The sequence below is a fragment of the Octopus bimaculoides genome, chromosome 4 (genome assembly GCF_046866305.1).
Source record: "Octopus bimaculoides isolate indiv1 chromosome 4, ASM4686630v1, whole genome shotgun sequence".
NCBI lineage: Eukaryota > Metazoa > Mollusca > Cephalopoda > Octopoda > Octopodidae > Octopus > Octopus bimaculoides.
In genome coordinates this window covers 134,760,980-134,774,464 of record NC_142931.1, presented here as the reverse complement: position 1 = coordinate 134,774,464, position 13,485 = coordinate 134,760,980, and the positions used below count along the sequence as shown (strand labels likewise).

At 41.0% G+C, this 13,485-nt stretch overlaps 1 protein-coding gene across 3 annotated transcripts in view; it reads left to right on the top strand.

Annotated features, from left to right (window-relative positions):
• Nucleotides 1-13,485, top strand: part of LOC106880547 (uncharacterized) — a 91,292-nt gene that overhangs the window by 61,683 nt on the left and 16,124 nt on the right. The window contains exons 7-10 of one of the 3 annotated variants that reach the window (XM_089351516.1): nt 1,547-1,735; nt 3,243-3,412; nt 6,451-6,770; nt 8,858-9,025. In XM_089351516.1, the coding sequence (XP_089207642.1) occupies nt 1,547-1,735; nt 3,243-3,412; nt 6,451-6,770; nt 8,858-9,025 (847 nt within the window). The remainder of the gene's footprint in view (nt 1-1,546; nt 1,736-3,242; nt 3,413-6,450; nt 6,771-8,857; nt 9,026-13,485) is intronic. The other 2 variants (XM_089351518.1, XM_089351517.1) reach the window with 2 other exon arrangements.

Here is a 13,485-nt window from a genome sequence, read left to right as displayed (position 1 = left end):
TGATTGATGAGTGTTTTGGTTGTTAACTTGAATTGCTGGCTGAAAACCTTCAGTGGGTTTGGAGAAGCCAGTGTGAAACCATTTCAATGTATCTTTTGAAACACTACATGAAGAGGAAGTTTTTAGTGTTGTCCTAGTAGCTCAGTGAGTTTTGAACATTGACTCTGTAATTCACAGGAGATGTCGATTCCAAAAGGAGGAAACTATAGCAGTGACATGTGACTTCCTGTTTATCTCATAATATCTTTGATAACGCTTCATGAAATTTATATAAAATAGAAATAAGTTGAGCTGACTGATATAGCAGGATGTTTTTTGACAAGCCATAAGTGTAAACATTTTACATGTCAGCACTGGCACTGTGTATTATTTATTACTAAAATCACTTGCTTTGCTCATGCTGGCTGACCCTATCTAGCTATAAATACAAGGAGGTGCTGAAAAGTTCCTGGTTTTAAGGTCATTGCAAAAGGTTTGGTTGGAGGTCCAACCTTCTGAGTTCTTTTACAGGGCTTAGAAAAACTGAAGGGCCACTGCAATCAGTGTGTGAATCTGAGAGGGGGAATCATCATCATCATCATCATCGTTTAATGTCCACTTTCCATGCTAGCATGGGTTGGACGATTTGACTGAGGACTGGCAAGCCAGAAGGCTGCACCAGGCTCCAATCTGATCTGACAGAGTTTCTACAGCTGGATGCCCTTCCTAATGCCAACCACTCCAAGAGTGGGAATATGTTGAATAAAATCATAATTAACTGATCTGCCTATATTTTTCTTTAAGTCAGGAACTTTTCAGCACCCCCTCGTACTTTTGTACAACTCCTCATTGTGAGCAATGGAAGTAATGTCCAATAAGTATTTTCTCCTCTAGACTCCAATGTAGACTCTCTAGACTCTCAATACATGTTTCCTTCGACATGCTTCACCTCAGACAAGCAACAGGTGGGATAACAAAAACAAAAACTGTCATATTACACTGATGGGTAACCTTTTTATTGAGAAACTAATGAAAGCATTCTACTGCCAATTACTTATGTTTCAACAGGTCTAACATCTGTGTTACTGTCCAGCAGAATGTCATTCTTAATGTATAAATTCTGTTATTGTTTGAATTCTATTACTTATGTATGATGTGTAAACCATCCACTTTTAGAAATACTATATTTAAAAGAAAAAAAAAAAAATTGCAAGGCCCATTGTTTGGTTAAGGCGCTGGACTTGATCAGGAATCCTAACGTAACTGTGTTGTGACTTCGAGCAAGGTACATAACTCTGTTTTCTCCAGTTAATTCGTTTGAGCATATAATAGGTTTCATAGTTGAGTAGTTAACAGTAGGATAGATGTCCAGCTGTTAGAAATATCCCACCCCACTTCCAAAAAAAAAAAAAATCTGTTCCAACCAAAACCATCACACTCATTCTGACATCATGGCTGTAATATCTTTGAACGTAGATCTGTTTAGTCAGGGTTTTACTTGAAGTAAAACATTATAAGCAATAACAAATTTAAATATGTGTATCTATTTGTTTTTGTTCTGACTCAGGACGTGGTCGACCTCCAAAGAAAAACAAGCCAAAATATGTAGAGTCTGATGAGGATATAGATGAGGTGAAAACGCCAAAGAGACGGAGGCGTGCAGCGAAAGCAGAGGTAGAAGAAGCTGGGAGTAGTGAATCATCTCCACCTGCTCGACGGCCATCAAGAGCAGCTGCAGCAAAGAGAAACAGTTATGGTAAATCTAGTTTGCTTTTAAAGAACTGAAAACACCAAATATTGAAGTATCTGAACAGTCTTTATTGTTGTTTGAGCATAGTGTGTGTGTATGTGAAGAGCCTCATGTATGCGAGATGAGCAAACAACGGAGCCTCTATGCTGTCATTCAACCTGCTAGAAATGGCAGCTGAATTTCTCTTAAGCCACACATTTACAATCCTAATTAAGACTATATTAGACTATATCAGTCTTACACACTGGTAAAAAAATTGAGGTGGTCAAAACTGGATTGCCTTTGATCATTGATTTGTGGTTTAACAATAATGACCAGAAAAGAAAGTAAGATAGTTGACAGGCTATATAATTGGTAAATTGGTTCCATTTGTATCTGTTGATATATAATAGTTATTTATAGAAGTAAATGTTTTGTCTACAGGACTACCAGGAATCTTCATCATGTTAGTGTGCGTGTGTGTGTATAGTTGTGCTGTTTAGTGGTTTGAATTCTGTCAGCATCTCTGTAGTATGTTAATGGTTGAAATACTTCGATCTCAATGCTCGAGTCTAGCTAAGTATGTTCTGTGGGTATTTCAGTTCACCAAAGTAAACAGAAACATTTGTGTTTCAGATCGTCTTAAGGCGCCAAAATAACTGAGTTGATCAGGTTCCTCATCAAAGTAATGAAAGATATATGAAGTGTATAAAATAACAGATTTGGATGTTGTTGTATTCAGATAGTTGTTGTGTAGCAGCCTCTATCCCACAACCCTTGCTCAAGGTAGTCAGTCAGACATGGCATATTTTTATGTAGCTAAGCTTTAAACTATATATTCTCATGTGAAGCAGTATATTTTGTAGAATGCAGTGTAGCAGTCTGGACATGTTTCCTTCACATTGTAGTCTATTTTTGTCTGTCTGGTGGTGAGCACAGTGGTAGCAGGAGCCAACATGGTCAGAGCACAGTCTCTTGTACTTGTTTCTGGTGGTATCTTTCCCTTTCATGGTGATTCAGGAGAGTTAGGCTATTTATATTGTAGCTGTTTTTATGTTTATATGTTGTTTGTGTTTCTCAAGATTGGATGAGGAAAATAATGTTTTAGGGATGATGTTGTAGTGTATTGTGGCAGGGTTCCAGTAGCCTTTGCTCCCGCTAGAGATTGTGGATATGAAAAGGTAAATTGATGATGAAATTAAAATCTTAGATCCTTTGTATTAAAATAGTATTGATTCCAATTATTCGATGCCATAAAAGATGCATGGGCATCAGAAATGCACTCTGATTTCAGCAGTGTATATTCAAGAAAATAATTTGTAGTGCATTAAAGCTTATGGGAGGTCCAAGTTCACATATAGGTCCCAGGGTGATATTTGGAGACTCTTTTTGGAAAAAATGCATCTTATATGCCAAGACTTCTGACTTCAACTCTATCTATGGAAGACTTGTTTATCTTCACCCAAAATAGCAACAACAGTCCTACACTATTATTGCATTACCATTGCCTTTTACAATTTATTTTTTATTTCAGTTGATGACTTCGTTATTGGAGATGAATACAGTGATGATGATCTAAGATATCGGCGCAGGACATATAAAGAAGATGATGATGATGATGAAAACGATGAAGATTTTATTGCTTGGGATGATGATGATTCAGGCAGTGACTGGGAAAAGAAGAGAGGCACTAGTCGAGGACGAGTAAGTGTCTCCACATAGAAATTTGTTGGTTTATTTTATTTACTTTGTTTATTTTCTTATTTCTATCTTCCCCATAGTGTAAGTTGGATAAACTAAGCAATACTTGTTCTTAATGCCAGCGACTCTATTAGATAATGTGTCTAGTCTAGTATAAAATTTGTAGCTGGCCAGGGTTTTGGTGAGTGGTGTAGTCTATTTTGCTTGAGTTCACAAGGATAAAGCTTGAACCAACAGTTGAGATTATGGTCTGCAATACCAACTTCAGGAAACCTGCCAGTCACCTAGTCACCTACCACTCCGGCAGACACTCTAGCCAAATCGACTACATCCTCGCCAGAAATAGGGAAAGAGGGCGGCTTATAAATGCCAAAACCTACCCTGGCGAAGAATGTACCCCACAACATAGATTAGTAGTTAGCGACTTTGGGATCAAGGCAAAATGGGTGCCCAGAATTAGACCGGCTTGGAGGAGAAGGGTGTGGAAGCTTAAAGACCCTGCAAATGGACAGAGACTTAGAGACAAGTTACTTGAAGCATTTAACGAAATAGAAGGGGATATAGCATCATACAACGTGGAAGACAATTGGAGATTTCTGCGGGACAACCTGTTGAAAGCCACCGACCAGATTTGTGGGTGCTACAAAGGTAAAGGTGACGCTTTAGATACAAATAATTACAGAGGCATCAAGCTGTTAGATCAGGTTATGAAAGTTACAGAGAGGGTCATAGCCCAACTAATTAGGGAGCGAATCAATTTAGATGAGATGCAGTTTGGGTTCGTGCCAGGTAAAAGCACCACTGATACCTTATTTCTAGTGAGACAGCTGCAGGAGAAATACCTAGCTAAGGATAAACCTCTGTACCTGGCTTTCGTTGACATGGAGAAAGCCTTTGACAGGGTCCCCCGATCCCTTATCTGGTGGTCAATGAGGAAACTTGGGATAGAAGAATGGTTAGTGAGAGCTGTGCGAGCCATGTACAGAGATGCTGCCAGTAAGGTGAGGGTGGGAAATGAGTACAGCAATGAATTCCGGGTAGAGGTAGGGGTCCACCAAGGTTCCGTCCTCAGCCCCCTCTTATTTATCATAGTCCTCCAGGCAATCACAGAGGAGTTCAAGACAGGTTGCTCCTGGGAGCTCCTCTATGCTGATGACCTTGCCCTAATTGCAGAGTCACTATCAGAACTAGAGGAGAAGTTTCAGGTGTGGAAGCAAGGTCTAGAATTGAAGGGCCTTAGAGTCAACCTAGCTAAAACCAAAATCCTAATAAGTAGGAAGGTAGATAAAACACAAACCCCTTCAGGTAGATGGCCCTGCTCAGTATGTAGAAAAGGAGTAGGTAGTAACTCTATAAGATGTACCCGGTGCAAGCTATGGACACATAAGAGGTGCAGCAACATCAAAGGCAAGTTAGTTTTTGTTTGTGGCAGATGTTCAGGTGCAATAAAGACTGTAAACAAACAGGAAACAACTTCTATCTCATTCCAGGGTGAAAAACTAGAGGTAGTCGATAGCTTCCGCTATCTGGGTGACCAAGTTAGTAGTGGGGGTGGGTGCGCTGAAAGTGTAGCTGCTAGAATAAGAATAGCCTGGGCAAAGTTTAGAGAGCTCTTACCCCTGCTGGCGACAAAGGGACTCTCACTCAGAGTAAAAGGCAGACTGTATGACGCATGCGTACGAACAGCGATGCTACATGGCAGTGAAACATGGGCTGTAACTGCTGAGGACATACGTAAGCTCGCAAGGAATGAAGCCAGTATGCTCCGTTGGATGTGTAATGTCAATGTGAATACCCGTCAGAGTGTAAGTATCTTGAAAGAAAAGCTGAACATTAGAAGCATCAGTTGTGGTGTGCAAGAGAGACGATTGCGCTGGTATGGACATGTGGTGAGAATGGATGAGGATAGCTGTGTGAAAAAGTGCCACACCCTAACAGTTGAGGGAACCCGTGGAAGAGGTAGGCCCAGGAAGACCTGGGCTGAGGTGGTGAGGCAAGACCTTCGTACATTGGGCCTCACCGAGGCGATGACTACTGACCGAGACCTTTGGAAATGTGCTGTGCATGAGAAGACCCGGCAAGCCAAGTAAGATCGTTGCCAGTGCCCCTGGACTGGCTCTTGTGCGGGTGGCACATGAGATGCACCATTTTGAGCGTGGCCGTTGCCAGTACCGCCTGACTGGCTCCCGTAGGATTTTCGAGTGAGATCGTTGCCAGTGCCCCTGGACTGGCTTGTGCGGGTGGCACATAAAAGACACCATTTCGAGCATGGCCGTTTTCGTGCGGGTGACACGTAAAAGCACCCACTACACTCTCTGAGTGGTTGGCGTTAGGAAGGGCATCCAGCTGTAGAAACTCTGCCAAATTAGATTGGAGCCTGGTGTTGCCATCCGGTTTCACCAGTCCTCAGTCAAATCGTCCAACCCATGCTAGCATGGAAAGCGGACGTTAAACGATGATGATGATGATGATGATATATATATTATATATATATATATATGGTCTGATCAATAAGTATCCGGACTGTTGCCATAGTAACAAAGCTAAAGCACGCAGGGTAAAGCTACTTGACACAGATCGACCTGAAACTCTCCTGTGCATATGCACTAAGTTTTAACGTTCTAGCTTACTTCCGCTGTTTACAGCAGTGCTCGAAAGGAACCTGTGTAGTGTGTGATTGTCACATTGAACATGACAGAAAGTTGAGCAGAGAATCTGCATTAAATCTCGCCAAAAGCAACCACTTAGAGTCTCTCTCTTTGGTTTGATAAGCATCTAATAATCCAGAAGGTTGTTGATACTTTCTCCATTCCTTTCTGTTTTTGTTAAGAAAATAATTGTATTGTTGTTGTATTTGGGGATGGTCATATTGCCAGTTTAGCCAATAAAAACACATGCACTGTATATTTGGTGTTAATTTGCTTCAGCTTTATATTACATTACATTACATTAATCCTATTTCAGCCAGAGTTCTTTCGTCACACTTCTGTGACCTCATCAGTGGTCCTTATATAATAATTCTATTGTTTTTGATTTTGTAGGGTAAAGGTCGGGGCAGTCCAAAGAAATTGTCGCTGAAACCAAGAGGCCCTGGAAAAAATGTAGGACGGAAACGACGAAGGCGAAGGAACTGTGACGAAGATTCTGACGAAGAGCTGGACTCATACATTCCTAGACCGAGTCGAAGAAGGGCTGCGGCTCGTGCACAAAAAGAGGAGGAGGAAGGAGAGGAAGAAGAGGAAGAGGAAGAAGGAGAAGAGGAGGAGGTGGAGGAGGAAGAAGAGGAAGAGGATTCAAGCAAGAAAGCTGGAGCCGAGAAAAAAGAAAGAGTTCCGTGTCAATATGGAGACAAGTGTTTCAGGTATGTAGGGGCTGTCTCTGGTTTTGTTGTCTCTTCTGTTGTAAATGGTTCTATAATTGGTAGTGAACATGTTGTAGAGACGGTGATGGTGGCGTAGGTGATTGGGAAACACGTTGATGGTGGTAGTACAAGAGAGCATATTCTGATGATGATGGTAGTGGGGGAAACGTTATGGTGGTAGCGGTGCATAGTATTTGGTTGTGCTGCACTGCATTTAACAGTGCTATTTACATACATACATGTATGCCTACATGCATGCATGCATACATACATGATGGATTCTCCTGTTGAAGATGAGGTATGAGTATTCAGCTTTTGCCAAATGACCTTGTTTTCATAAGTTCTGAATTAAAATCTTCCACCAAACCTTAGTCACAATTTATTTTCCTAACACAAGCTCAGTGATAACTAAGTTATTTTACTAAATTCTTTGTTATATTTAAAATTAATTGGACGAATCACAGAGCATCATCATCACTATCATCACTGCTGTTTAACGTCCGCTTTCCATGCTGGCATGAGTTGGACGGTTTGACTGAGGGCTGGCAAGCCAGAAGGCTGCACCAAGCTCCAATCTGATTTGGCAAAATTTCTACAGCTGGATGCCCTTCCTAACACCAACCACTCTGAGAGTGTAGTGGGTGCTTTTTACGTGTCACCAGCACGAGGGCCAGTCAGGTGGTACTGGCATCGACCAAGCTTGAATGGTGCTTTTCATGTGCCACCAGCACGGGAACCAGTCGGGCGGCACTGGCAACAACCATGCTCAAATGGTGCTTTTTACATGCCACTGGTATGGGACCAGTCAGCTGATACTGGCATCGACTACACTCGAATGGTGCTTTTTATGTGCCACTAGCATCTCAAAATAAATACAGTAACGAAATGGTTAAGAACACAAAGGCAAAAAATATACATATGTGCAAGCATGGATGCATGATTGCCTCCTCTGGTCAGAATTCAGCTTGATTGTTCTGATTTACTTTCATCCTTACATGTGTATGGATATGACCTTTCATGCTATGCATCCCTCACCATAAGATTTTATAAACCACAAAACAGATCAAGAAATGAAACAATAGTGCGACATTTGTATATCATTGGATTTCAGTGACAAAAGCTTGTACAATACTTTTGCCACTCTCTCAGTGACCATAGCAGCTTCCAGTGGCAGGCATTGCAAGATGACCGGTACTGTTGTGACTGCAAGTTTTATGTCAAAAGTACCTTCCTCCGAGAAGGACTGCGTTCCCTACAGCTTTGTCGAAAATAATGGGAGCACTCTCTATCCCTGAGAAATTCATTTAACCCATAGATGGGGCCCTGGTACGCACTACCATTCTGGCTCAAATTGGACCTGGGAGTAATAGCAATTAAGAGATAACTCCATGCTCCCCACAACTCCACAACTCCCAAACTGTGCGTGTCTATGTATTTATTTATTTATTTGTGTATGTATCTTTTTCTTTTTCTATGAGGTAACTGGATCTTGTCTTAATCTCAGTAATTTTCCCTAATTCACTGCTCTCTATCTCTCTCTCTCTCTCTTTCTCTCTCTCTCTCTCTCTCTCTCTCTTTCTCTCTCTCTCTCTCTCTTTCTCTCTCTCTCTTTCTCTCTCTCTCTCTTTCTCTCTCTCTCTCTCTCTCTCTCTCTTCTCTCTCTCTCTCTCTTTCTCTCTTTCAATGTGCCTCTTAGTCTCTTTCTCTACTTCTCTTATTTCTCTCTCACTTTTCTTTATCTTTCATTCTCTGTTTTGTTGTTTCTTTATTTTCTCTCCTACTTCAATTATTCTCTTTCTAGCTTTCTCTATTTCCTCTCTCTCCCCCTCTATCTTTCTTTCTCTCTCTCTCTCTCTCTCTCTCTCTCTCTATCTATCTATCTATCTATCTATCTATCTATCTATATCTATCTATCTACCTATCTATCTATCTATCTATCTATATCTATCTATCTATCTCTATCTATCTATCTATCTATCTAATCTATCTATCTCTCACTCACTTTGCCTCCTAAACACACTTGTCCATAATTATAATAACTTACCCCAGCTTAAACAAACAAACCATTTATCTGTTCTGACTTTCAGGAAGAATGCCTCCCATCTAAAGGAGTTCTCACATCCTTGTGATGAAGATGTGAAAGGGACAGAGAAAGATGTTTCTCAAACTGGAGGTGAGGAACAGGAGAGGAAAGAGAGGAAAAATGCCAACAAACAAGAGAAGCCTGAGTGTCAGTATGGAGTTGCATGTTACAGGTTTGAATGCTGTTTTTGTTTTACAAAAACTGTTTGGCATTTGGCATGTTTGATGGATGTTTGACAAACAGTATGTCATGAACACTTTTCATTGTTTTTATTAATTCACATTCACAATCTCTTTTTTGATTTATGATTTATTGCTATTGTTGCTGCTGCTGAAATACTATTGAGCCTGTTTGTGTGAGATGATTGAGACCTGTGCAGGATTTTGAGCAGCGTGTGTGTGTGCGCGTGTGTGCATACAAGTTTGTTGTATGTATGTGGGTAGATGTTTCTCTCTGTGTGTCTGTGTCTGGTGAATTGACCAAATCATTTGATAGTTACAGAAAATATTACTTTGCAGTATGAGGGTTGGTTTTAAAGTTCATGGGCCACTCAAGATACTCTCATGAAATGCGACCAAATGAGGCTTATTTTTTTAACATAGTCCCCCTTGTGGTGCACACACTTCTTCCATCGGTGTTGCAGTGCTTGGATCCCATTGGTGAAGAAGCTTTCACCCTGTTGGTCAAAAAAGTTATCAGCACCAGATATGACATCATAATCACTGTGATACTGGTTCCGAGTCAAGTGTTTTTTTTTTTAATGTTGGGGGACAGATGATAGCCAAATAGGGCCAAATCAGGAGAATAGGGAGGATGATCAACCAGTTCAAGGCCACAGATATGCACAGCAGCCATTGAAACCAAGGATTCGTTTTCAATCCAGAGCCTCGTTTTCATTCCGAGGCTCTGGAATGAAAACGAGGCTCTGGATTGAAAAGGAGGATAGAAGGAATTGTTGACCTTCATGGAATTTGAACTTGGAACTTAAAGACAGATAGAATGCTGCTAAGCACTTTGTCTGGCGTGCTAACGATTACCGTCTTAAATAATGCAGTTAATAAGAATAAGAGTTGAAATTAATGCATGCAAGATTTCCCAACTCTAGCTTCAATCCTTCAGATGAACTTTTTCAGCCCACCCTTGTATTTATTTCTGGCTCTAAATGTTCTGAGTTCAAATCACATCAGAATCCTGAGCTGAGAAAATAAAGTTCCAGTTAAGTGTTGGGACATAACCCATCTCTTCCACTAGCTGGTATGGTATATCTCAAATCTTCCAATTGGTCAAGCAGAGTTTGAGAAGGTATTTGTGTCTGCCCAAAGTTAGTAAAGGTGGGGTGCATGTTGCTACCAAGTCATACATGATTGCGAGTGATGTATATTTTTATATTTATAAGGAATGTGTAAATGACTGTGTATGTGTGTGTATGTGAAGGCAAATGACAAAAAAATAACACAGGGGGGAACAAGTTTTCGCAAAAAGTTGTTTAACACTTACAAAGAAGGGAAAGAGTCTTGATGTTTCAGACACTAGTCCTTTATCAGAAGAAAGACGGAGAAGAAAAATAGAGGAGTAGAAGGAATTTAAAAATATGAATGGGGGTAAATTATATATCTATATTATCATCATCATGATCATTAATCATCATCATCATCATCGTTTAGCTTCCGCTTTCCATGCTAGCATGGGTTGGATGATTTGACTGAGGACCGGTGAAACCGGATGGCAACACCAGCCTCCAATCTGACTTGACAGAGTTTCTACAGCTGGATGCCCTTCCTAACGCCAACCACTCCGAGAAGAAGATTCTCTACATGTGGAACCTCTTTCTGTTGCCATCCTCACCTGTTTCCAAGCATGATAATATTTCATTTAGTCTTTTGATCTCAAACTGCACATGGCTGGCCATGTTTTTATGGAATATTGCAAAGGAATGAACTGTTTGTATACTGATAAGGTTTGTTTATATTTAGCATGTGATGTCAAGACAAGGAGACACAAACACACACTCACACATACATATATGTGCAATATATATATATATATATATATATCTACAGCTGGATGCCCTTCCTAACGCCAACCACTCTCTGAGTGGTTGGCATTAGGAAGGGCATCCAGCTGTAGAAACTCTGCCAAATTAGATTGGAGCCTGGTATTGCCATCCGGTTTCACCAGTCCTCAGTCAAATCGTCCAACCCATGCTAGCATGGAAAGCGGACATTAAACGATGATGATGATATATATATATTTAGGCACAGGGATGGCTATGTGGTAAGTAGTTTGCTTACCAACCACATGGTTCTGGGTTCAGTCCACTGCATGGCACCTTAGGCAAGTGTCTTCTACTATAGCCTCGGGCCAACCAAAGCCTTGTGAGTGGATTTGTTAGATGGAAACTGAAAGAAGTCTGTCCTGTGTGTGTGTGTGTGTGTGTGTTTCTCCCCACAACACCGCTTGACAACCGATGTTGGTGTGTTTACATCCCTGTTACTTAGCAGTTAGGCAAAAAAGAATGATAGAATAAGTACTAGACTTATAAAAAATAAGTCCTGGGGTCAATTTGCTCGACTAAAGGTGGTGCTCCAGCATGGCCACAGTCAAATAACTGAAACAAATAAAAGAATATATATATTTATTTTGCAAATATGTATATATTTATTTATATTATATATTTATTGGCTAAACTGACAATATGACCATCCCCAAGTACAGCAACAAATATATCATCATCATCATCATCATCATCATCATCATCGTTTAACGTCCGCTTTCCATGCTAGCATGGGTTGGACGATTTGACTGAGGACTGGTGAAACCGGATGGCAACACCAGGCTCCAATCTAATTTGGCAGAGTTTCTACAGCTGGATGCCCTTCCTAATGCCAACCACTCAGAGAGTGTAGTGGGTGCTTTTACGTGTCACCCGCATGAAAACGGCCACGCTCGAAATGGTGTCTTTTATGTTGCACCCGCACAAGAGCCAGTCCAGGGGCACTGGCAACGATCTCGCTCGAAAACCCTACGACGCCAGTCAGGCGGTACTGGCAACGGTCACGCTCAGGATGGTACATCTTATGTGCCACCCGCACAAGAGCCAGTCCAGGGGCCCTGGCACGATCTCACTTGGCTTGCTGGGTCTTCTCATGCACAGCACATTTCCAAAGGTCTCGGTCAATAGCCATCGCCTCGGTTAGGCCCAATGTTCGAAGGTCTTGCCTCACCACCTCAGCCCAGGTCTTCCTGGGCCTACCTCTTCCACGGGTTCCCTCAACTGTCAGGGAGTGGCACTTTTTCATGCAGCTATCCTCATTCATTAGCTATCCTCATATATATATATATATATAATCATCCAAGATAGTGGAAAAGTGAATAATAGAAGCAGTGATGGGAGGACTAATGAGAGTATTGGCTGAAGGTATTGAGGGCAGCTACGTGGCTGCTGGTAAGAAAAATAGCTGGTGGTGAATGTAGAGATGGTCACTCGTAATAGAGAATGATGGGTGATGGTTTGTTGTAGAGAAGGTTGGTGGTTACTGTTGAGAGAGAGAGAGAGAGAGAGAGAGCAAGGGATGGATAATTAATTATAAAGAAGGGTTGGGTGATGGTAAGGAAGTGTTGAATGTTAGTAATGTATAACCTGGGGGAGAGGGATTGGTGGCTAGCAGTACAGGAGGATGCTGGTGGGATGTGTTGGATGCTAACAGTTCTGATGCCATCTCTACTAATGAATCTGATGCAATCTCATCATCATCATCATCATCGTTTAACATCCACTTTCCTGCTAGCATGGGTTGGACGATTTGACTGAGGACTGGCGAACCAGAAGGCTGCACCGGGCCCCAATCTGATCTGGCAGAGTTTCTACAGCTGGATGCCCTTCCTAACGCCAACCACTCCGAGAGTGTAGTGGGTGGTTTTACGTGCCACCGACATGAGGGCAAGTCAGGCGGTCCATTGTGTAACCATAGCAAAGAGTGAGAGAGAGAGAGAGAGGTGCAGGTGGTAGCAAGGTGGGTAATTGAATAAGTCCAGAAAGATTCACTACTGTCCCTCATTACATAGGCAAGACGGCAGAGTGATTAGGAAAGAGTGATTGATGTAAGAAGGAGATGGAGACTGAATAGGAAGTCAGTGGTTGAAACACTCAATTATAGATATATACATAGGAAGGGCATCCAGCTGTAGAAACTCTGCCAAATTTAGATTGGAGCCTGGTGTTGCCATCCGGTTTCACCAGTCCTCAGTCAATCGTCCAACCCATGCTAGCATGGAAAGCGGACGTTAAATGATGATGATGATGATGATGATGATGATGATGATATATATATATATATATTATTTAAAAGAGTTCCAACTCTGTTTTTTATGTTTTATTTATATTCTTATAAAATTAATGTGGGATATAGAATATGGAATATATAATATAATATAAATGGTAAAATGAAATGAAGTATTGAATGTCTTATTGAATATATGAAATATTGAGTATTAAATATAGAGAATTAAATGTATAAAGGCTTAGTACGTACTTTCATGCCTATTGGCATTCATCAGGCCTTGTCTGACAGACTGTAGCAGACTATATATATATATATATATATATATATATATATATATATATATATATAT